At 39.7% G+C, this 23801-nt stretch overlaps 1 protein-coding gene across 1 annotated transcript; it reads left to right on the top strand.

Moving 5' to 3' along the window:
- The first annotated feature begins 1095 nt into the window (after positions 1–1095).
- On the top strand, positions 1096–22705 carry dcn (decorin). Its single transcript, XM_044343554.1, has 8 exons — positions 1096–1402; positions 9607–9845; positions 14572–14684; positions 15689–15902; positions 17279–17392; positions 17813–17906; positions 19539–19677; positions 21176–22705. The coding sequence occupies exons 2-8, from the start codon at positions 9626–9628 to the stop codon at positions 21374–21376; spliced, it is 1095 nt and encodes a 364-aa protein (XP_044199489.1). The 5' UTR covers positions 1096–1402; positions 9607–9625; the 3' UTR covers positions 21377–22705.
- Positions 22706–23801: the final 1096 nt, after the last annotated feature.

Genomic DNA, 23801 nt, shown 5'->3' with positions numbered 1-23801 from the left:
GTTTCTGTTTTCCCTCCATGTTACAGCCTGCAGCTGCATCCTGTAGTGTTACCTCTACACAAAAGCCTAAACAGCCTACTTACGTGTCTTAAGTAGAATATAATTCCTGGGAGACTACACACACAACCGACGGCAACAAAGAATCAGCACTGCCAGCACAACAAGCTCAACGTGGTTCTGTGGAGCAGGGCGGGTCATCAGGAACTTTTGATATAAGCAGAGTTGAGTTATTGGACTCAACTTAATACAAAGATTTCTAAACTTTGATTTTATAACACCTGTTACAAATGTAAATGCATAAATGTAATATTTTAGTCATCAATTGCAACTTTATAGATGGTTTACAAATCAATTATTAATCATTAACAAACAGTAAAACAACAAGTTTAATTAACTATCAATTTACCATTTATTAATGATGGTTATTATAAAGTGTTACCAATGTCAGCATTAAATGGAAACCAGAAGTCCCGGTTTGGCAGAATTGTCCAATATATTTTTTTGAAAGCACTTGTCTGGCGCCGAGGTTGACCCCCCACATAGTCCCTCTGAGAGCCTCCTCCTCTTTCTTGGCCAGAATAGTCCAATAGTCCACTGTCCATTAAGGCAACCTAAACAAACCAAATCAAGATTTTGGGAATGGGGTTAAAACTGTGAGGGAGGTTTACTGGAGGGAGGCGCCAATCTGAATAGACTAGACAAAAGTGTGTGTGTGTGTGTGTGTGTGTGTGTGTGTGTGTGTGTAGGTGGATGGTGTTTTTGTTTTTTCCTCGGGGTAATCCGTATAGAGACTGAATGAGGATGAATGACAGAGAGACTGTGAAAGAGGGAGAAAGAGAGTTTGTGTGCAGCATTCTCTGCTAAGCTCCACACAGCACCTATCATTACCAGATGTCACAGTGAGAGTGGCTGCCAGCCAAATCACTGCTTATTGCCTTAAACTCCAAACTCTCTGCTTCTTTCTCTTCTTCTTTATCCTTCTTATTTCTTTTCTCCCTCTGCTCCCTCTCCCTGTTTCCCTTTTCCTGCATTCTCCCTCTCCCTTTTTTTTTTCTTCCTCCCTTCTCCATTTCCAGCTGTTTATGGAGCACGCAGCAAGAACGGGGGAAGTTCTCCACCAATTGTTTCGGTCCTGAGAGAAGCTCAGCGGTCGGACCCCTCCCTCCTTCTGTCTCTCTCTCCTCTCTCTCCTCTGTCTCTCTTCCTGTCTCGTCCTCTCTCTCTCTCTCCTCCCCTTGTTGTGACAGAGCACACCTGCTTGATCTTGGCTGCACGCGCTCTGAGTCCAATTACCCCATAGGCCCTCGCAGCCACTTCACAGTCTCATCCCCCCACTCGACTGGATTTTGGGAGTCAAGCTCGCCTAGTTCAACTCTCTTTGCCTTGCTTCTACTGAGAACAGGTAGGTTAATCCTTTAACTCTGGGAAAAGAGAAAAGTAGGAAATTAATGGGTGATGTGGGGTTGAGTTAGGTTTCACACAGACCTTTTTTTTTACAGAAATAGAGAACTTTCTTAAGAGGATAGCTCGGTTGTTGCTGGATTGTGACATTGACTTGCAACACTGACTTCTTATCAATTAGTCATTTTTATACAAATGGAACCATGAAAAAAGCATTACTCCTGATTTAAAAGGTCACATTTTTTGCTGATGATGTTATTTCACAAAGATGAGATGACTGCTTGTGTTTTCTTGCAGTTACCTTTGTGCATATGTGTGTCTTTTTAAGTGTGCATAATTTTCTTCCTTATATAATATGTTGCTTCTACTGTACTTCTATGCAGCCTTTGTGTGTGTGTGTGTGTGTGTGTGTGTTGTGCATATTCCAGATATGTTGCCAGATCTTGTTCCCACAGCACTCTCAGCTTTGTGATGAGGGATGTTAATCATTTCCAGTCCAATCTGCATGCAGCTCAGTGAAAAGAGCAGCGGCTAGGAAAGGGGGTGTGGTAGTGCTGTTGATGCTGGTACCTCACTCCTCTGCCAAAAACTTATTCTTCTGGCCCATTGTAAATCTCTAAAGTATCCACCATTCTGAATCTTTCAGCAGTTTACTTTTCAGGCTTGTAGTTTTTAATTTGTTGCTTTATGTGGCAATTTACCAAGTGAAGTGTTTTGACACAAGTTTGTTGATTGTTTGGATGTAACCCATATGGGAACCCACTGCATACCTCAAGTTATATCCATGGGAGCATTAGTTTTATACATAGCTAATGAATCTGATTTGTTATGCTTACATAAAGACATGGGGTTGAGTGAAGAGAAGGCAGAAGACTTTCTTTCTACTTGAGTTGTTTACTTTTTCTTTTTTTCATCACTTGCAACGTCAGTGGAAAAGATTTGGGTTTCTTGCATTAATTTGTTCCTTTTCTTTTTCTTTTTTTTTGTTTAGCTTTCTTTCATTCTTTTTCTTCCTCTTTTTTTCTCTCCCTTTGGAGTTTGGACACTCTTCAAGCAAATGAGGGGAAAAAAAGCTGAAACAACAATCAGAATCTCCTTGTGTTGATTCAGCCCATTTCTGTTTGTCAAGACTTTGATTAGAAAAGTTGTCTCCGGTGCTTCTCACACTTTCCATTTCAGCAGTTCATTTGGGAGTGCAACCAGACCTTTTTAACCCCAATCTTTTATCTGTCTGCTCTGCGGCCCTGTTTCTTCTCAATATGAACCTTCTCTGCCCACCGTGGCGTTTGCTGCTGTGATTTCAGAGGAGCAGAACAGGACCCAAATTGCTAGGGGCAACTTAAAGTGAGAGGCTTTGAAGAGGAGATGAAAAAAAGATGTACCTGGCAACGCACAGAGCCATTAATCCCATAATGGTACAGCTTCCTCTATCAAAGAGAGGTCTGAAGGCTTCCCGGCAAGCCACCACACAACTCTCAGCTAACTCATTACATCCTTTTTTGCCAGCAGGGAAAAAAACCTAATAAGGCTCAGCTGCACTGAATTGCATTGAGTGGACTGGAGTGAAACTGAACAAGGAAAAAGAGACAGAGGCAAACAGAATAGAATGAAAAGTGGGACTTAGAATAAAATAGACTCTAAAAGAGGCATAAACACTGTACATTCAGAGCAATAACGACTTCCCAAGTTCATAGTTTTGAGCTGAGCTGAGCAGATGTTTAACATTTGAACCAGAAGTGAGTGAACGAAAGGTTTGGAGGAGACAAGGCCCAGATTTGCACTCAGGGGCTGCATTTTTCCATCTGGACTTCAGCTCTCTGGGTCAAAAAGACTAAAAGAACAATGGAATTGAATGGACATCAGCCATGAAGTCTTTTTTCCCCCCTTTGCTCACGTGAATACCAGAAAGTTCCACATGTCAGTCTTTCTGGCCAAAGTTTTAAGGGGCAGACAGAGAAAGAAAATACCATAGGCTATGGGAGAGAAGCCGGGGAAGGGAAGGAAAGAGCACAAAATGGGAGGAGATGGAAAGAGAAGAAAGGGAGAGAAGGTTGGGCAGTTCGTCCACGTCTCTGCAGCGCAGACTGGTGATAATGGGACTGAGGTTGATGGCAGGCTGACAGCTCTTCTCATGGAACAGCTGAAATGTGGTTTAACCACTCACTGGCTTTCTCATGCTATGGCTCCAAACAACAGGCAGACCCTAAATTGATTTCTCAATAATAGCTATAACTCTGACACTTGTTTTTTTCTTTTTGTGCATAAAGAATTTTTATTGATTGTAGTGGTCAGAAGAAGTGTCTTGGGCATTCTCTAAGCCAAAATCTTTGCATGCATACATACATAAGAGAATGAACAGCTATTTTCAAGACTGATTTGGCTTAATGCCTATTACAAGAACTATTTGGCTTTTTTGAAATTGTCTGTTGGCCATGTCTTTGCATATTTTCAGATACACATGTTCTCACTCACAAAATCCCCAGACATATCAGAAATTTCTTGAAAATAATGACCACTGACTGCTCCGACCACTTCCAAGAAAGAGCTTGTAAAATCACTCATTTTCACATTTTAACTTCATTATTGATCAGGCTTATGTGTCTGAGCCTATGTGTTTATGCAACCACGTGGGAGGGGAGCTCACATTCATTTACTGAAGGGTTAAAAGGGCCACACGTGTTTTAAATGTCCTGTGGCCTTGTAAATACCTTCCAGTGATTCATTGCTGACAGACGCTCTGCAGAGGCAGACGCAGGCCTGTGGAGAGTTAGAGGGGAGGGGGAGGTAGCGGACAGGGGTGGTGGAGGTTGGGATGGTAGTTGGTGTCTGCTTTATATTGTTTCCATCATTGCATAAGGTTGGATTTGCCAAAATCAAGACATTGTGGTGCTCTGTGCTCAAATCTGTTTCTTTCATGCTGCAGAAGTTTACATGAAAGATCTGTGGTACTGGTTCCTCGGATATCTCATTGATTTTTCTCAGCTCGAAGTTTCAATGAAAGGCAGTGACAAAGAGGAGAAAGTGACAAAGCAAAGGAGGGAAAATTACGTTACTCCCTCATGCGAGATCTGCTTCCTTTCTGGGAATCATTAGTAATGCTGGGGCCAGACTCAGGGGTGGGAGGGAGGTGGGGGGAGGGAGAGGGAGGGAAGAGAGAGAAATGAGACGAAAGAGGAAGACAGGAGAATTGACAAGGATGCCGCCGCCACAGGAAATGTCAACCTCCACCCCTTTTTTCTTGGTCAGACATGAAATGATGAATCGCAGGTTTTTGAAGACAAGGGAGAAGAACAGAGATAGTCGTGCACCATGTACCACGTCTTTTTCTGGGATGTGGCAGATAGTAAATCTTTTGAAAATACAAGCTAAACTTTCTCACAGCTGCTTGTGCCTTTTTTCATTTTGACACATCTTTCCCTACTGGGACCACACATGCATTCAAAGTACTTTCACAAGCACCCACTGGCACTTTTTAGTGCCAGTGGGTGCATCCCTTTCATCACAATGTGACCATCACACATCTACAAAACAGACTTTTTTCCGATTTCCTAAGTGATCAAAGTTCAGAAACAGTGAAGACTCCTAATAAATGAAAAATAAACATCCTGATCCAAATCCTGTTTAACAGAAGTCGCCACAAAGCCGAACATTACATTTTTAGAACTGTAGTTGCCTTTGTTCATCCGATTTTGCATGTGTTTGAGGGTTTACAGAGACAGACTGTCTTGCATTGTTTTTTAAAAATCAATCAGTAGGGAACTAGATTGTGTACCAATTTTTTGACACTGATTAGTGTCAGTCCACTTCCTATGAATAAAGCCTGTCCCATTTTCATCTTGTAAGCTGGCATGGAGCCACACCACAATGTGATACTGGCCTTGTTCCACAAATGAAGACTGAATTGATATATCATGAAACGAACCTTTGGGAGACCAGTTTAATGCAATTACTGTAGGTTTTATGCATATATTCATACAAATTATATAGATGTTTGATTTGTACTGTACATGTTCGACTCAACAATTGGTAATAGCCAAATATTAAACCCCATTTTAAAAGGAATGCTATCAGTAGGTTGTAGGCTGGACATGGTCTGTCTGTAAAATGGAGCAAAGCGAGGCTACAATACATCACTGCAAAAATATATCAAAGTTTAATCTCAGTGACGCACCGTTTTGAAGAAATGATCATATTAAGCTGCAGGGCACAAAACCACCTTTTGTAACATCAAGGTTGGATTTCCATCTTGATTGTGATTACTAGTGTTCCGCTGTGAAAGTGAAATTGATAAGGGGAATTTGCTTTTATCTCACAACAGAAAGCTGCATCTCCTTTGAGGGCAATGGAAATGCTGATACTGGCAAGATGTAGAGTTTGCATGGTCAAGTCATGTCCCAGCATGCTGTGTTGGCAGCCCTCTGGGTTTAGCACGCACACATGTGTGTGTTGTTTGAGAAGCTTGTGTCATGTGTTCAGTAGATTTTCAGGTGCGTGCATGGAGGTGGGGGTATCGTCTTAGAGCAGGTCATCCTGCAGGGCCTGTGGACACAACTGAGCAGACTGGTAATGAAAACCAGACGCCTGGGGCACAGCAGGTTGTCTCATGCTTCGTCCTCATAGGTTCATCCCAGCTGGAAAAGCTGGAAGAAGCCTTAAATTTGAAGTGCTTTTTTTTTTTTTTTTTTTTTTTAGAAAAGATTGCAATTTAGTTTAATTCCATATTTTTTGTTTTAAATTTAGAGTGACGTTCATGCTCACAAACCTTGGATGACTACATATCCATTATTTCACCACTTTCATGTTGACACAGCAATACATTTCCACAATGTACAGCCTTCTATCCCCAAATCCTAAATCCCTTAACTAAATGATATTACTCACAGTTTATATTGAAGCTGTGGTTACAAATTGTGAGTTAATGTCCCAAACAATAATCCCCTGGAAATCCCTTACATTCCCTTTTCCTGGTTAAATTTCAAATTCTTGTCCTATTCTCATCAACAACTCCTGGGCCTGATTATGTCTCACAAAGTAGCAGCAATTCTTGTCTTTGCAGTAATGCTGAAGGCCATTAAATGCTCATGTAGTTTAGTTTGAGTTTGTTCTCTCTTCTTTTCTTATTGTCTGCCTCGCCCAGATTAAAAGCTGCTGAAAACTTTATGGAAAGGTTGATGGATTGATGGCAGGACACATGGAGGGCCATCTGAAACCCTGTATGAGTGCACATGTGCATGTATATCTGTTTATGTGCTTGTGGCCATGGGTCAAAGCAGGGAGATATGGTTCAGTAATGGGCGGTGAAACCTCTGTTATTTCATCTGCATCTCTTATCCTTTGACCAGAACTGGTGCACTGGCTTTGTAGATAATTCTGAATGTTTCAGCCTGCAAGACATGCCAGATGTGTGAAGTTCACAACATCTGAACCTCGAAAGAAAGCTTGATAAACTGACTTTCAAATACTTTCAAGTATTGACAATTAATGTATAATACTACAAGGCAAGCCCATCTGGCATCTAAGCAGGTTAAAACGAACCATCAAAGGCATCTACAAACACTATTTGACCCAGGAGTGCTTTATATCCCTAAATCCAAAAAGACGACAGAATGCTCCTGCCAAGTCTGCAGACAAGGTTTTCATTGGATTGGGCTTTGAGCTACGCTGAGATAAGAGAGCCTGACACAGCCAAGATTACTCAGTCTGTAAAGAAGACTGGAACAACATGTTCTCTGGATCTACTGTATGTTCAGGCTGGAGCTCTTTGTTCTACATGTTTCCAAGTGAGACGAAATGGCAAAAGTTCTGCATGGAAAACTGCATCAAGACCTTAAACATTGTGTGACACAATTCCAGGCGCTAAGTGTCGACTTATGAAATCACTCTTTTGATAGTTTTTCAAGTTTTTTCAGCTTCATAGCAACAGGACAAAAGTAAAATAGAAACATTAAAAGGCAGAGATATCTTATCCAGTGCAAGCAGGTCCCTTCTGAATGGAAGTGATTTCAAACGTGGTCATACTGTAACCACTGGACTGAAGCTGTACAGTGTGTCAGAGCGGTGGCTGTTTTGTGGACAACGACTATAATTACTGCTCATGTTAAGAGTCACTCTGAGCCGTGATCCCAATGACCTGATATAACCTTAACCTGGATTTACAGCACATCACCTCTTACTCTTGCTTTCTCTCTCATTCTCACACACTGCTAAAAACGCAAATATTATTGCATGTATAATAAGTTCACATATGCATTTATACCTTAAAATATGCAAATATTTCACACACTCAAATGCTCAAATACACACTCAAAGCAAGCAAAGATACAGCACACGTGCATCACAATTATGCACACAGACCATATAAAAAATGGCCAGTATCACTATCAGCTCTGGCCAACTGACTGGTTTTGGGTCAGTTTCATCATCCTGGTCATGATGTTCAGGTCAAGGTCCACTGCAGGCCGGCTGCTCCCAAATCAGTTGTTAGCAGCTGCGGCTCATATCCGCCCTTCAATTATTGTGGCACCAAGAAGGAACGAGCAACTCTTGGCTTTATGCATGACAAGCAGATTGCTGGGTTTTTGAGACTCTGCATCCATGTGTGTGTGTGTGTATGTGCGTGTATGTGCGTGCGTGTGTGTGTGTGTGTGTGTAAAAGGTCAGGGAGTTTGTGTGGATGTCCGCACAGTTTTATGAATTTGAGCGTGTGTGTGTATGTGTCAGCAGGGTTGTGGCTGTGTTTAGAAATAGGCCACTGGACAATGAAACAGGGTTCTCCCTGTGGCTCTTACTATAACAGTAGATTCTTCGCTCCTTTGCTGTATTTTTAACACACACAGATGATAAAGTACTTAAATGGCAAATAAATGATTGCTGTGATTCACTACTTTTGAATAGAAAAAATTACCTAGTGGTATACAGTGGCAGCCACAAAGTTTCCCTTTATGTATCCCATGTGTATTACTGTAAAAGCTAATGCAGATGTTACTTTTGCAGCAGCCAATGTCACATCTTTCTCTGCTGCAAAAGCAAATTACATAGGCATATACTTTACATTTGTGTCTATGTAATTTGGCACATTTTGACGGAATGTGCATTAAAGACAAAAATTCTTTTAATGATGAACCAACACCAAAAGAGACAGTTGAATCTTACAGTCATTACCAACCAGGGGTACTTGTTACCTCGGGCAGTACTTCTGCAGTTGCCAGGGCGTGCATGCAACGATTATAAGTCAGCTGTAGCATCCGAACACTGCTTGTTGCAGTTGAGTGTAGCCAGCGAAAAAAGCAAACGCTAAAGCTTAAGTTGATGAACAGATCAAATAGTTAATGAATAAATGTTGAAATAGCTAAAAGTAATGGATAAATGGTTAAAACGTCCAGTACTTTTAGTGGTACTAGTACAAATGTAAACTTGATCAAACCAACCTAAACATCATCAATTCAATTATATGAACATTATAGTATCAATATATACAGTAACTAAACTTTTGACTGGTACCATACTTTTATAAAATCAATAGTGTTAAATAACATCCAGTTTAAAATCATTTTAAAATTCTAATAAACACATTTGGAACATGACAGGTGCTGATGATGAGTTCATCTGACAGAGCTGTCTGACAAAGTTGGGAATTACTGTATTATATTGCATAGCCAGAATTAAAAGTTTCAGACCTATAGTATAACTACAAGTGGAATAGGTCTTTTTTTGTTTGGTCTTTACTCTGTAGGAACATAATCAGTATCTACCCTAAAGGCTTGTACCTTCTGACAAAGTAGTATTGTGTAATTTTCTCATTTCGCTTTCGCCAGTCCCCGCTCCATCACCTTTCGCCTTCTACCCAAAACTAACCAGTTAAATAGCTTATTTGACCAACGTCATTAAATTGTTGCACCCGAGCATTTAACCTTCTTCCCCCTTGCCCTCCACCTCTCACTGTTACCCTTTACTCCTCTGGACCTCAATCCATGTGTCTTGTTCTGTCTTTCTCGCACTACATCCCTCTTACAGACTTTGATTCACTGCCAAACCTCAAGTATTTTTTTTTCTTCATTCCCTCTGCAAACTTTCTTTCTGGTTATTACATTTATAACCAGAAACAGATAGTTAAACAGAGTATAGACATTTCCAAACTAATCATAGACAGACTATTTTGAAAGTCTATCCATCCAAACCTTTGATCTGTGTCCTCTTGTCCTCCAGGCTTCCTGCTAGCAGCACCATGAGGTCGGCCTGTCTCTCTCTGCTCCTGGTCACTGCCTGCTGGGCTCTGCCCTTCCGCCAGTCTGGCTTCCTAGACTTCATGATGGATGAGGCGGAGGCATCAGGTCTGCTGCCTGATGAGACTCCAGAAAAGGAAATTTTGCCTCATGCACCTGTCGGACCCAGCTGCCCCTTCCGATGCCAGTGCCACCTGCGTGTGATCCAGTGCTCTGACCTCGGTAAGACAAGGCACCCCCACACTTGCATTAGGCTTCAATCTGGATACTCCACAAGTGTATAATTGTAGATAATTAATAACCAGTAAAAGGTGTGCTTCAGTGCTCTTAAATGAAAGGTCTTACTGTGCATTGGAGAAACCATCAGGGACAAAACACAAAACTGTGTGGAGCAGGAAGCTCTTTGGCAGATCTGTGTGTGGGATTCTTTCTTGACTTTTTAGAACATTAATACACATAATTAAATTTTTAACATGCAGCACAGACACAGGAATGTACTGTAGGTATTTGCAGGTGGCAATCAAAGTATTATGGTAGTAGATCAGCTGAGAGCTTGCATGTTGGAATTTACAGTCCCATAAACTACTCACATATTTCTATCCAAAACTTTATAATTAATAGAAAAGTTCTGCACTTTTTTTTTTCTTGAGTATACTGCAGTGTTCAAGTAATACTACAACTCCATGAAAACATCTTATACAAATACGCTGCTGCTGCAGTGATCCAAGTTAATGCTCAAAAAACTTCATCCTTATGGGGTATTATAAGGATGGGGTCCTGCCCACTTCAAACCAGTGAGAAAATCACAAACAAAAACACAAATTCAGAAAAAACTTGTGTGAAATAATCGCAGCTTTGGCAGATAATATTATGTTTGATATCAGGGCCCTTAAACCTTCATAAACGGGGTTTTAACTTTGACAAATATCACTACAATACCACTAAAATCTATCATTCATCTTGACCATTTGTTTGCATTATCACATTTAAGTACTGGTGGTACATTAAGCACATTTTACCTTGATTTTAATTTTTAAGTTCAGAAAAATAATGTCACAAGCTTCTTGTTCACATCTTCCTCCATTTTCTTCTTGTTTCTTCCATTTGTGGTTCTGGCCTAGATTCCAATCAAACGAGCTCACTCTAATGGATCAGATGTAGAGGTCAGAAGGGTGTACGCTGTAGTTTTACTGTACTTTTACTGTGCTGAGTGGCATTTCTGGTGTTATGAGCATAGAGAGTCACTGACTTTACAAGCTTGGTCGTCTCCTCCGTCCACCCAAACCCACAGAGTCATAAGAAGGGTGTATGACGTTACGTTGTTGCATCGTTGTGAATTCCCCCATGGCGAAAGCGTCATATCAATGTTGCATTATTTGTCCATCCTGAGGAAATTGGGGTTTTTATTAAAAAGTGCTGAAGATTAAAGGTTTGTCTGGACTGAGAAAAGTCCTGAACAAATCCCAGTTTTAACAAGCTCAAATGTTCCAAAATGAAATCATTTTTCCATGTAGAGATTGTGCAGTCAAGGATAAAAGACTACAATTACCTAACTGTCTTTTTACTTCAGCACATTCACAACAATTTACTGAATTGTCGTCTTAGTTGTTTGGAGTTTATTGACTGTGTTTGTCTAATCTGATGTATAGCATATACAACAGCCTGAGTCATCTCACAGACTTGGTCATAGAAAAGTCCCTGAACTCATTTACTTTTGTATATTGAACTAAAGTGCTTCGCTGCACAGTTGGGTTTGATCATTTTTTGGCTCTGCTTTTGTTTGGAAAGGGAGGGTCACAAGCAGAGGGGGAGAAACTGGGAGGATGACCATGAACTAAAGAGAAGTAGACAGATATACCCAGTTTATATCCATTTTCATTTTAAGATCTTACCAAAAGCAGAATGAATGAGGGACATAGTTGAAACTGTGAAAAAAAATAGATATTTCCAGCACAACAATCACTGAGAGTGTGAAGAATAAGCAGAGTATGCATACAGACAGGCAGAACCACATGGGCAGGTGGCTGAAGAGTCAGAGAGACAGACAGGCAGTCAGAGAGACAGACAGTTGGAGAGAGTGATGTTCAGGAAACGGCGGGTTCCATTACATCAGTGCTTCAGCTTGGGCCCCAGTCAGCAGCAGCACTTTCCCTGGAGACGTAGCTCCATGGCAGGACTCTCAACTCCTGCATCAGCACTGTTGGCCATGAGCCTCCATCTGTTCCCCAGACCTGCTAGCAATGCACGCAAGCACACACTCAGACAAATGCAGGAATAAACATATGTCTATACATATATAGACACACACATACAAGTATTGGAAGCGCAGGGGTCTGCTCACCATCCCAAATCATCCTTTGGCTTTTGTAGATGTGGATTTTTATTTGTGAGTTTACAGCTGGCAGGACGACAGCTAAAACGTTCAGGAGAAAAAATTTAGGCCAAGGTTCAAATGAGTTGTGATTACATTTGCCAAATTCTGTTCGAAAATGGGTTTTGCTGATAAATAGCCTGAAACAACAGCTTTTTGTTCTTGCTTGGAAGTGTAAAGTTTTACCTTAACCAAATGGTGGTCAGCATTAGGTATCTTTTATATGCAGCGATTGTGTGGGCACGCACGTAACATGTACCCACACTTGGGTTCTGAATGACCTAGCAAAAAATTCAAATTTACTAAATCCCACGAGGAAATCCATCCTTTAATGATGCAGCCAGATCATCTTGTGTAACTTGGCCCGCAGCGCCAGACAAGGAGAGGAAATTACATAAACACTGTCATTAATGCTTGGATGTGCTGAAAATGAGTCCAGTCCAGTCCAACGCAATCATACGCTTGATATCCCAATCACTTTGCTTTAAAAAGAAGTGATTAATAGTGACTATAAAAGTGGGGTCTAGACTCAAAGTCCCATTTTTCATGTTTATTTCCTGCCAAGTGACGATCACCAAGAAAGTGAGACGCAGACTGAAACATGACATTCAAATCGTTTAACCAACCAATCAGTTCATGTACTTGTTACCATTGCACTGTCAGATTTTTATCACAGATTTTTATCATTTTGTTTCATAACCCCAAGCATTTGTGTGGGGTACTGATGAAGTGTAGTGTCACTGCAGTAAAGTGATATTCAGTGTACAAAAAGACTTCTCACTGTAGTAGGTTGAGCAGGTGGTTCAAATATTTGAGAGTGAACAGGTCAGCAAGGCCTGACACAACTCTATAACCTTCAGTTTTTATTTTTCAAAAATCTAGGAATGTATTTCCTTTCATTGTTATTATTTAAAAAGGCAAAAAAATCATATTAATACTATTAAAAATGACCTTTTTGTGGTGCAAGTTAGGTTTAAGTTAGGTTACTTTGAGGGTATGATAAGCAGTTCATTTGCATTTTTCATCCAGGCATCTATTCACAGTTTGCTGCTGGGGGTATTTTCTGAGCTGTTTTTCTTACAAGAGGATATCATTCACTGTAAATTGTAATGAAGAGTGTCTTCTTACAGCAGGAAATGGAACAAATCGGATACACAAGGACAAAAAGTCAGGGGGATTTAATTTTAAGCGATCTTTAAAAAAAAAAAAACTCTATTATTCTGCAAAGATCTGTAAAAACAAAACTAATACAGTTAGCCTCCTTGACTTTACAGTGTTACTGCACACAGTAACGGACCCATATGAAACTGTTTACAATGGCTAGAATGTCTGTGAAGAAGATGAATTTAATATTGGGGTACTCACACTTAAAAAAAGAAAAGAAAAAACAGAGAGGTCTAAATCGAAACAGCTGAGACTGAGATATCTTCTTTAGGGAAGAACAATACGAAGAAAAAAGAGTAGGTGTGTGTGTGTGAGTGTAGAGATATACAGTGTGGAGCCGTAATAATGGCGGTGACCACAAACAGCTGTGAGGGTTTGTGGGACATCCACAGTCGAGTTGGAAAGGCTGACAGAAAAGCAAACCTCATTGGAAGTATTGTTTGGACAAGCTGAACAGAAGTCATCACAAGCTTTTAAGACAAGATATGTCCAAATATCTATATGTAGATCTCAGGAGATAGAAAGTGTAAGCTCCCTTGTTAAACTGTTTATTCTACACCTCTTCCTCTGAAATGTAAACTAGCCATCTTGAATCTCAGCATAGTTTTTGTCTTAACACAGATGCATAAGAGCAAACACCATAACGCCCGGCTGCCTTTGCTCATTTCTCCAAAACAGTCCACTTAACCTTTTACTACGGATGCCATTTTGTGTGTCATAATGTGCCATGCTAAAGTCCAAGCAAAACGATCTCAGCGTGAGCTCAACGTCCAGGTATGCAGCCGCTTACTTACTCCAAAGGAAATTTGTTTTAAGGTCCATTTCCACCACATGTGCCTTGGAGCACATCAAATAGTTATTTGGTCCCTTTGGAATGTCACCATAAAACACATTCTGCTTCTATCATTGAGACTTTATGTGGCATGCTACGTTGACAAAGAAGACTGTTCTTTCACAATGTCGCTACTGCAAACGTGATTACTATTTCCTGCTCCTCCCGGTTTGATCCGCTTCAGTTCAAACAGTTTTAAGCAACTTTAAGCACCTGAAAATGAGGGTTTCTCTATAACATTAAATATTCTCGACTAAATATGAAACAATCAGATTTAAGTTAAACATTTCCAATTGAGCCCTGCTCACTTCTAACTGGTGAAAAAAGCAAGGAGAAAAAACAATATACAGACATCTCTCAATAACAAAAGAAATAAAAAGGCTTTTAACATACAGTAGTAGTTTAAACTGACAGAAACCGGCAATTAAAGACTCCAACCATGATCATTGAGAACAATAGGTAACACACTTCCTGTTAAGGTCAGAGTATGGGTAACCAGGGCTGTCACCAGTTCACCTCAAACTCAGATTCATAAGCTGCCACATCAAATAAAATAATGTCTCATGATAATCTTCCATCAGGTCTGAAGGCCGTTCCTGGGGATATCCCACACGACACCACCCTGCTGGACCTGCAGAACAACAAGATCACTGAGATCAAGGAGAATGACTTCAAGAACCTCAAAGGACTTCATGTAAGAGACATTTTACTTCCATCTATGGAGATTCATGTCTGTTCACTGTGCATTATTCCTAATGTTATGTAATGTCTGTCGTTATGTAACCATAACACTAACTACAACCCTCCTTCAATTTCAACCTTCCTCATGGGGAAAGATATTGTATTAAACCCATTTTGTTGGATTTTATTGCATGGTCAGTGCACATCAAGAGAAAACTGTTCCAGGAAGCTGGCTGGGAAGGACTTTCAATAATTTTTAACAACCCACAATTTGGAGCATTGACTCCACTACACTTGCCATCCCAACTCTCTCTTCCATCACCGCCATCTAGCCACCCATAACACACTTCTCCTCCTACCTTTATTATCCAGAACCAGTGAATCCTAGCACCACCACTCCCACAGTCACCAGGTGCATGGAAACTATTCACCCGTAGGCCTTACAGCCTCACGCCTCTGAATTCTGTAGCTTTCTTGCTTGCAGTAAATACTTGTGTTTGACGACCAGAGCTGTTTCCACGTAATGTAACGGGCCTCTCAAGGGGAACGGACCACATACCTCACATTGCCTTGTGTCTGCTTACATCAGGGTGAAACAGGAGGAGAGAGACTTGTCTAAAAATGCATTAGTGGCAACTCCAGAGTGGACTTGAACTTGGCCCTCCATCTTGACAGAGTATGCACTGGGTTGGAGTATCTAACGGCCACAGAGCTAAAAATGTCTTTTGTTGAATCTAACATGGAAAGTAGAAGTTATTAACTACCCTATGGTGCATTTGTAAGGCTGAATGTTTCTAAGTGGAAAAGGAAACATATGATGTTAAGTTCCACATAAAGTTCAAATTCTATAATAATAAAACTTTAAACAGTGATTTGAATTTAAACAAGCAGATTGGATTAAACTGGATACATTTTTGACACACACAATGTTGTAGTGGTGGATTTTAGAAGCTCTACACCATGAAGAATAGCTAGTTCATTGCTTGTTTCTCACCTTCCTGCCATTTTTCCATGTAGGCTCTGATCCTGGTGAACAACAGAATCACCATCATCCACGCCAAGGCTCTCAGCCCTCTGACCAAGTTGCAGCGTCTCTACCTGTCTAAGAACCTGCTAAAGGACATGCCCTCCAACATGCCCAAGAGTCTGCAGGAGCTGCGCATCCATGAGAACGAGATCACCAAGATCAAGAAGTCCTCCTTCCAGGGCATGGCCAATGTCATCGTCATGGGTATGAAAATAAAAACACCTTCTGAATAATTTGAGAATGCAGATATTTTTTTGGGTAGCACAGGCAGTTTTAAGAGGTGTGACATTGAGCAGCACATATCTTCCAGCAGTAAATTGTGCCTTCAGAGGTTTGTCAGTGATCTTACGGATGGCTGCAGTTCAGCAGCTGAGGTGAAACCAACTGAATCCAATATTTCCTCTGACTGCACCGACTTTTGGAAACATCATGACAAACAAGGTTCATCTCTTCAGCACATCTGTGAAAATTTGAATTTACACCTTGGCACTTTTTTTCATGCAAAACATTTATTCCTCTCAAGATGAAAACTGCTGTTTTCTGCAAGTTTGGTTGGTGATGAATGAGGTCACAAATATAACCACGTATACTACGTTTTCGCTTTCATGGAAAGAACTATTACAGATAGCTGACACAAAGCCTTTGTTTAATGTTGTAGTGTAATCAAATGTAATCAAAGTGCTACACAAATAAATTGAGGATTATTTGACAATTTACTGAAAAATAAACTTACAACATAAGACTCTTTACACTACGTAGAAACATTAGTGCTCAAAACCTTCCACAGTAAGTAATGGACCCACTTGAAAAGTTTTAAGTGTTTGCAAATACCCAACCTGCCTCGGGTCCTACTGGTGAACTTCAACAGCTGTAACAAGCTAAGCTGTGGCCTTTACTGTGAATGATGTAAACAGTCATCTTATTTATTGTTCAAGTAGGTACTTGCGTGGGAATGGTAAATTGGGTTGGTTTTCATTTGGAAAGAAAAAGACCAGAAGGAAAGTTTGTTCCATGTTATTTTACTGTTAAGATTTACACGGCACAGTTTGGTAATGATGACGTTGGCTATTACAGACTGCTACACTGTGCTGGCCTGTTAATGCACATGGTTATACAACATATGTTTTGTTTTTCACAAACTTATCACAGATTATTTGTCCTTTAACCTTCTTCCCCTCTTTTTTCGCTTAGCTTGTCCTTCACTTGACAACTTACATTATCTCTGACTTGTAAAACATCTGGTTCCACAAATTAAAATATCATTGCTCAGCTTAAATTCAAAGTGTGGATTCAATAACTTAAAATGTGATGTTATGAGAATTATGATCCCACCGTGATGAATCAGAGAATCTGGCGTGGCAGAGGACTGCACTGCAAACACAAGCTTTTCTCTTGCCCAAGACTCTGTTTACTCATGACTCAGCCCTCTTTTCCTGTAATACACCAGGAGATGAATTAACCTTATAAATATGATCCTTGACAGCTGTTTTCTCTTTCTATCTCTCTTTATTCTCTTTCCTCTTCCTGAGATCTAATCTTCCTCCTCATTCATTATTTTTTTTTATTTTTATTTTTTTCAGAGCTCGGGTCCAACCCTCTGAAGAGCGCAGGAATTGAAGCCGAAGCTTTCGGTGACCTGAAAAGAGTCTCTTACATTCGCATTGCAGACACTAACATCACAGAGATCCCCAAAGGTACAGCGCTGATGTCTATTTCCACAAATAATTCCTAAATGAGAGGATTTGACTTAATCCAAGTCTTATCCAGTGAATCCAAACCAAAACAACCATCCTCTCGAAGGATGTTTGGATGTAAGCAAACAATGGGCTCAATGTGAAAAAACACAAATAATTCTGCAAAGTAATTTAAAACAAGCCTATTTTAGGGTGGGAGCATGTCTGATCTATTTAGTATTTATTTAGGATTTAATAGACTTGGAAAAAGCCACTCTTTGATAACTAATCAGCACATTTGAGCTGAAATCTAATGTTGCAAATTGCTACAACTATCCGTGTTACTGTCAGTTTCATAATGTTATATAAGCTAAAGTAAATGTCACTGTTGACGTCACTTTGTTTGTTTCTGGTGGTAATCCTTGTCCTGTGTGTTGCCAGGTCTGCCCAGCTCTCTCGCCGAGCTCCACCTGGATGGAAACAAGATCACCAAGATTACAGCTGATAGCCTCAAGGGCCTGAAGAACCTGGCTAAGTAATGACAATTATGACTCTCTCTTTTTTAACATGAATCTATAATTGCCTTTTCATTTCTTTTTTTTTACTTTGAGTTTTAAAGTGAGGCAATTACAGGTTAATTGTGCATTGCATTTCTCTTCATTTAAGATTCTCTTGAGTCATGTCTCCTGGGGATGTGCAATGTGGTTACTTGTTTCATTTCTGTTAAGTGGCCATTTAAATGTTTATCTTTACCATGCTGACATGTAGCACAAATAGTCATAAACTCAGCAAATTGACTGAATAATGACGTCTAATCAGCTGTATCGATCTTTGGTTTGCTAACTTTCGCTAGCATAAGCCACCATACTACTGATCATACTACACCAAGTAAGATTGCAGAGAGAAAACGCCTTTGCTGAACTGAATTTAGCAAAGTGCATTTTATTACTCACAAGTTCATCTTTTTATTTGAATGAGAAAGACTGTGTTTTTTCATCTTTCAAAATTTACAGCCTCGCTTCAAAAAAAAAAAACCCCATGGTGCACAAAAGAAGATGCATTATTTCTTACTCAGTTTCTCTTCTATGTTATCTCAAAGTTTGTCATGCTGTCTCATGTTTTCTCTGGTTTGACGTGTGAATAGCTCAACCCGTCCTCAAAAGAAAAACTACAGTATATGTCGAAAATTCAGCCAGCAAAAACGACCTATAGTTACATTTGAGTGACAGATGCCATCTAGTGGCTTTAGTAATTATGACATGGAGAAGTGACGCAGTCCAAATGACGTCAATATAAGGTGACAAATTTCCATAATCCGAGGAGGTGGGTCGGGTGGATGACTGGATGGATAGATGGCAAAAAGTGGACTTAGCTTCAGGAGACCGCTGTTTCATCAGGTTTTTTTTTAAAAAAACTGTAATTACAATTGTCTATAACTTTAAGGAAGTAGTAACTTTACCCACACCGCATTTCAAGTGATCATTTTAACCCAAACCATGAGCTTTCCCTAACCCTAGCATTGTCACACCATAAAACATAATTATTTTTTAACAGTGGTATTGTAACGGTTTTGGAAAGCACCGATGGAAGCGGCACATTAGAAAATGCTCCTATGGGTTGTTCTGGAGCGCATGGTACAATCAACCTATGTGGTCGTTTAATTATGAGGATGTGTTGGAATAACTTCACTTGGAATGTTGGCTGGGTACCTCACTTTAAGTGTAACAAAACCTAAAACCTAAACAGTAGTTTGTGGATAATCAAAATAGCTGGTTTGCTCATAAAATTTAGATACACTGTGTTTATAAGATCACGGTTCAGACTGTGCCAAAGATGGCAAACCAAACTAGAACAAAGAGGGCTTTGATGCAGCGCTAGTAGAGTGTGTTAGAGAGGATATGAGCTTAGCATGGATTTATTTTCCATTTTCTCATAATTAAGTAATAGACTGGGAAAGTAATGGCCTCAATTACAGGTGTGTAGAGTCTTTTCCATATCCTAATTTCCTCAACTATTTTTTTTCTTTCTGTTTCACTAGCTAATAACACTAAGACGAGGAGATAAACATTGTTGTCACTACGTAGGTTTTGATACTAATGTAATTGGTGTGTTTCTTGTTCTTGCACATTTCCATGTCTCATCTACTTTCTGATTTTTTTCCCCACAGGTTGGGTTTGAGCTACAATGAGATCAGCTCTGTGGAAAATGGCTCACTGGCTAACGTCCCCCACCTGCGAGAACTGCACCTTGACAATAATGCTCTGACCAGCGTTCCTTCTGGCCTGCCCGACCATAAGTACATCCAGGTACATACTGGTTTCTTCTTCTAATAATATAATTACAGTGCTTGTATATATATATTGTATATAATGTTTTTAATCTAGGTTTGAATACACAATGTTATCACAGGAAGATTGTTATTACAAACATTTAGTTCCAGCAAATTAACTCTGCTTCATTACAGTTTTGTCACTCATTTTCTTACGGTGTGATCACACACAGCTCATTTTCTCTGATCTAAACCGTGCTGGAAAAGTTTATTTTGTTGCATTTTTGCATTTGATTTGTTTAAGTTCACACTACCCAATTACAAGTGGACCAAGGCTTCCATAACAAAAGCCACATGGATTCACTTAGTTTGTTTACTGAGTAGAGTGTTGGTAGACTGATACTATAGTGTTGCAGATTTTGGCGGCAAAGGGGAGTCTAAACAGATCTGATGCCGGGCCCTACAACTTTAGTTTAGCTTCAATTCATTTTATTAGGTTTCTCAAGCCCAAGTAACTGCTGCATCAGTCCCATCCTCATATAACCTTGTATTTCGGGGTTATTTCCTGTTGTTGGTTGGGATTATATATTCACTCCAAATGAACCACTGCACAGATAACCTGTAATATAACAGAAACCTACTTTTTCAGACATCTTAGTGCAGGTAGTTTGTGAACCCAATCGTTGTAATGGCTTTGATCTCAGTAGCTGTAACAAAACAAGTCAGAAATTGAAGAAAAGGCTTCTAGATCATTGTGAACAGTTTACAGTAAGCTAATGTTTTTCCCAATCGGAAAACTGGGACATGGCAGAAGTACTGACAGGATGAAGCAAAAGACAGACATTAAAATATGAATAGGGGAGATCTTTAACATAACAACCAACCATTTCAAATATAGGGTGTTTTATATGGAAACTCAAGAATTAAAAACTTAAAAAATGAACTACAACCTCATGAGGATATTAATAGAAGGTCCAGCCTTCTCTAAGAGACTACAATGTGGTTCAGCTGAAAGCAGGTTGTCAGTAGGAGTTTTATTTTAGGAACTACATAATCAAAGGGACTTAATGAGATGCTTAGTTTTTCATGTTTTTAAGATCTTTTTTTATCTGGTTTTGTTCTTTGTCTTTTCAACTTCGCATATTCCATTATATATGATGGGAATTGTGATTCATTGTGACATTTCTCCACGTATAGTTTGGGTGTTTTGAATCAGTGGCTTTGCAATCTGTAATCAGCATTATACTGTATATCCCAGTGAGTTTGTGGCACTTCTCTCCTTTTGTTCTTATTTTAGCCACTATCTATATTCATCACTGCCTTTTATTGACTTCTGTTGTTTATGGACATCAAAAGTACCAGGAAGTCCTCTTCCTTTTGTTTTCAGTAAAACATCCTGAGAAGAAAAGAATCTATGCGGTTTTCCAGAGTTGTTACTGTCTGATGACTTATTATTATCTTACTAAATCTTACTAAATTATTGCCCAGTCCCAGTCAGTGACCAAACATTGTCATTATTTAAATCCCTTCTCTAGGTGGTCTACCTCCATGTCAACAAGATTGCTGCTGTTGGAACAGAAGACTTCTGTCCTCCTGGCTTCAATACCAAGAAGGCCATGTACTCTGGCATCAGCCTGTTCAGCAACCCTGTGCCTTACTGGGAAGTTCAGCCTATCACCTTCCGCTGCGTCTTCGACCGCTCCGCCATCCAGCTCGGCAACTACAGGAAGAAGTAGAGCGCCCCGGCCCTCTACGAGGAAGTGTGTGTTTGTAAATGAGTGTGTGAAAGTTTTGTAAGTGTGCGTGTTTGACCACAGTCCCTTCAACACTGACCCCTCCATCACTGCCTCCCCATACATGATGATGTCATTAATCCACACACTCATTTCAAAACTTCAGTGGACATGGACCTCAAACACAACATATCATTTTCAAAAACAGCATTATTTAGCTTCAAGGTTGGTGCAAGAGTAATACACACAGCTTACGGCAAAAAACAGCATACAATGGTGATGCTCTCACACACAGCACATCACTCATAGAATCGGTTAAGTCAGCATTAACATTGCAAATATGTTCTACCATTCATACTGTAACATATTATTGTGCATAATATGTAAAATTCCTTCAGTGGACAAAATGAAATTCAGAGTTAGACCCCATCCAAAAAGATTTGAAATCTCACTCAGTGGAAAATGTTTATAAATCCCAGTTTGATTGACTTTTTTTTGACCATTAGCCATTGTATGAATTATACAAAAGCTGACCTGTAGAGCAGGCAGCAAGGGGTTGTGTTTTACAGTACCTTTAACAACTGGTATACTAGAATGTACTAGATATTACCTGTGTAATAGGAATAGCATTCAGAGTGTAACATTCAGAGTGTAACATTACCATGCTGCGCTCCTTGAAAGAACTCCGAGTTTCTATTTGTATTGTACTCAATTCAAGTAGAGATAAAAGCAACCGTGACTTCTATCACATTGTGATTTCTTGTGCTTGCTTCAGTGTTGATTTAGTTCTGGGTGTTTTTTTTGTTTTTGTTTTTTTTTTTACAATTGTCTTCATCACATTCCATCCCCTGTTCCTCTCCTAGTATATGTTGTTCCATTTAAAAAAAAAAAAGCAAGGTGAAAATAGCTTCTAAAAATGTAGAATAAACCATATATGTTTTAAACAGAAGCCATTCCCAAAGATTTATATGCATGCTCGTATTTTTTCCTTTCAACTTGAACCTGGTGCTTTCTGGAATCTCTTGTTAATGCTTGTATGTATTTCTCTCGTTGTTTCCCTGCTCTTTATTTCTTTTTCTTTTTTTTAAGTCAAGAAAAATTGGTGTGTGTATGTGGACCGGCATGCCCATTGCACCGATGTTGGTGTGAATGTTGTATGTATAGACGCTGTATATAAATGCTGTATAAAAAAACCTCTCATCGCTTAAAGGCACAAGCACTTACCATAGCTCAGACTTAATATATCAGCAACAAAGGTGTTCCTCTTTTTTCCGGAGCGGGGGCTCCAGCTAAGGTGTCCTGAACAAAATAAAGATACTAATGGAAAAAGTAGAAGTTTTTGATGGATGTAATGACCAGAACTTGCATTATTATCAATGGTGTAAGTGTAGATTTGTGCTCCCAGTCACAGGATGGCGCTGCAATAACTACAGCATAAATGCAAATACTTCCTGGCGAACAAGGTCAAGAGGAGGCACAGGTAAGATCTTCTGAGAAACTGGTGAGAAACTTTCATCGATACGTACACACAACAAACAAGGTGAAAGTGCTCCAACTAAAAAGATACATAATAATAAAAGAAACCCTTTAAAATATGCAATAAGGCTGATTTGCTTGGCTCAATCGAAGATACCCAAATGTTTCGAAAAAATGCTATCTATAAGAGATATTCACTCTTTTACTTATGATTAGGATTTGCTAAATGTAAAGGTCCCCAACAAAATCTACAGAGTAGATTTCTTTCCACATTTCTATAAAATCATAGCTTCTGACAGATGTTTCATAAGGGCTCTGCTCAGCTCTTACACTTAAAAAGAAGTCTGGCATTAAACATATTTCAGACTCATCAATCATCAATCACTCTTACTTTTATCCGGTTTCTTTGAACAAAGCGTTGACTTTCTTGTCATCTGGTGACCATAAGTCACATTACAGATGTTACAACATACCATCAAGACTGTACTTTTGTCGTATAGTTGGATCCTTATTTCTTCGGTTCTTCTTTCGAACATGGAGTGCATGTGCTCAGCATATGATGACAAAATTTAATGAAGTGGGAAGTATCAGTCTTGCGGAAATAGGTGGCTTTAATTGAAACAGCAGTTCAAATTTGATCAATGACAGTGTACTGTCATAGACCCAAGTTTTGCAAACTGCAGTGCAAGAAAAATATTTTTGACAATCCACTTAGTCTCCTCGAACCTTTGAGAGTTATATTTCATTCAAAAGAATAGAATGTATTACCCATGGGTGACATACAGTACTTCTTCCAAATGCAGTTTCCCATCCATTTTCTATGCTAGCTTATTCTGCAGGCCTATCAGGGCTTGAGTAATTTCCAGCATCCACTGGGCGACAGTCCATCCAAGGTAAACTCTGGACAGTCCATTACAGGATGTACTGTATACATTCACAGGACATACACATC

Source organism: Thunnus albacares, chromosome 23 (assembly GCF_914725855.1).
Source record: "Thunnus albacares chromosome 23, fThuAlb1.1, whole genome shotgun sequence".
Taxonomy (NCBI): Eukaryota; Metazoa; Chordata; class Actinopteri; order Scombriformes; family Scombridae; genus Thunnus; species Thunnus albacares.
The sequence above is the reverse complement of the archived record's forward strand: the minus strand, read 5'-3'. Positions and strand labels throughout refer to the sequence as shown.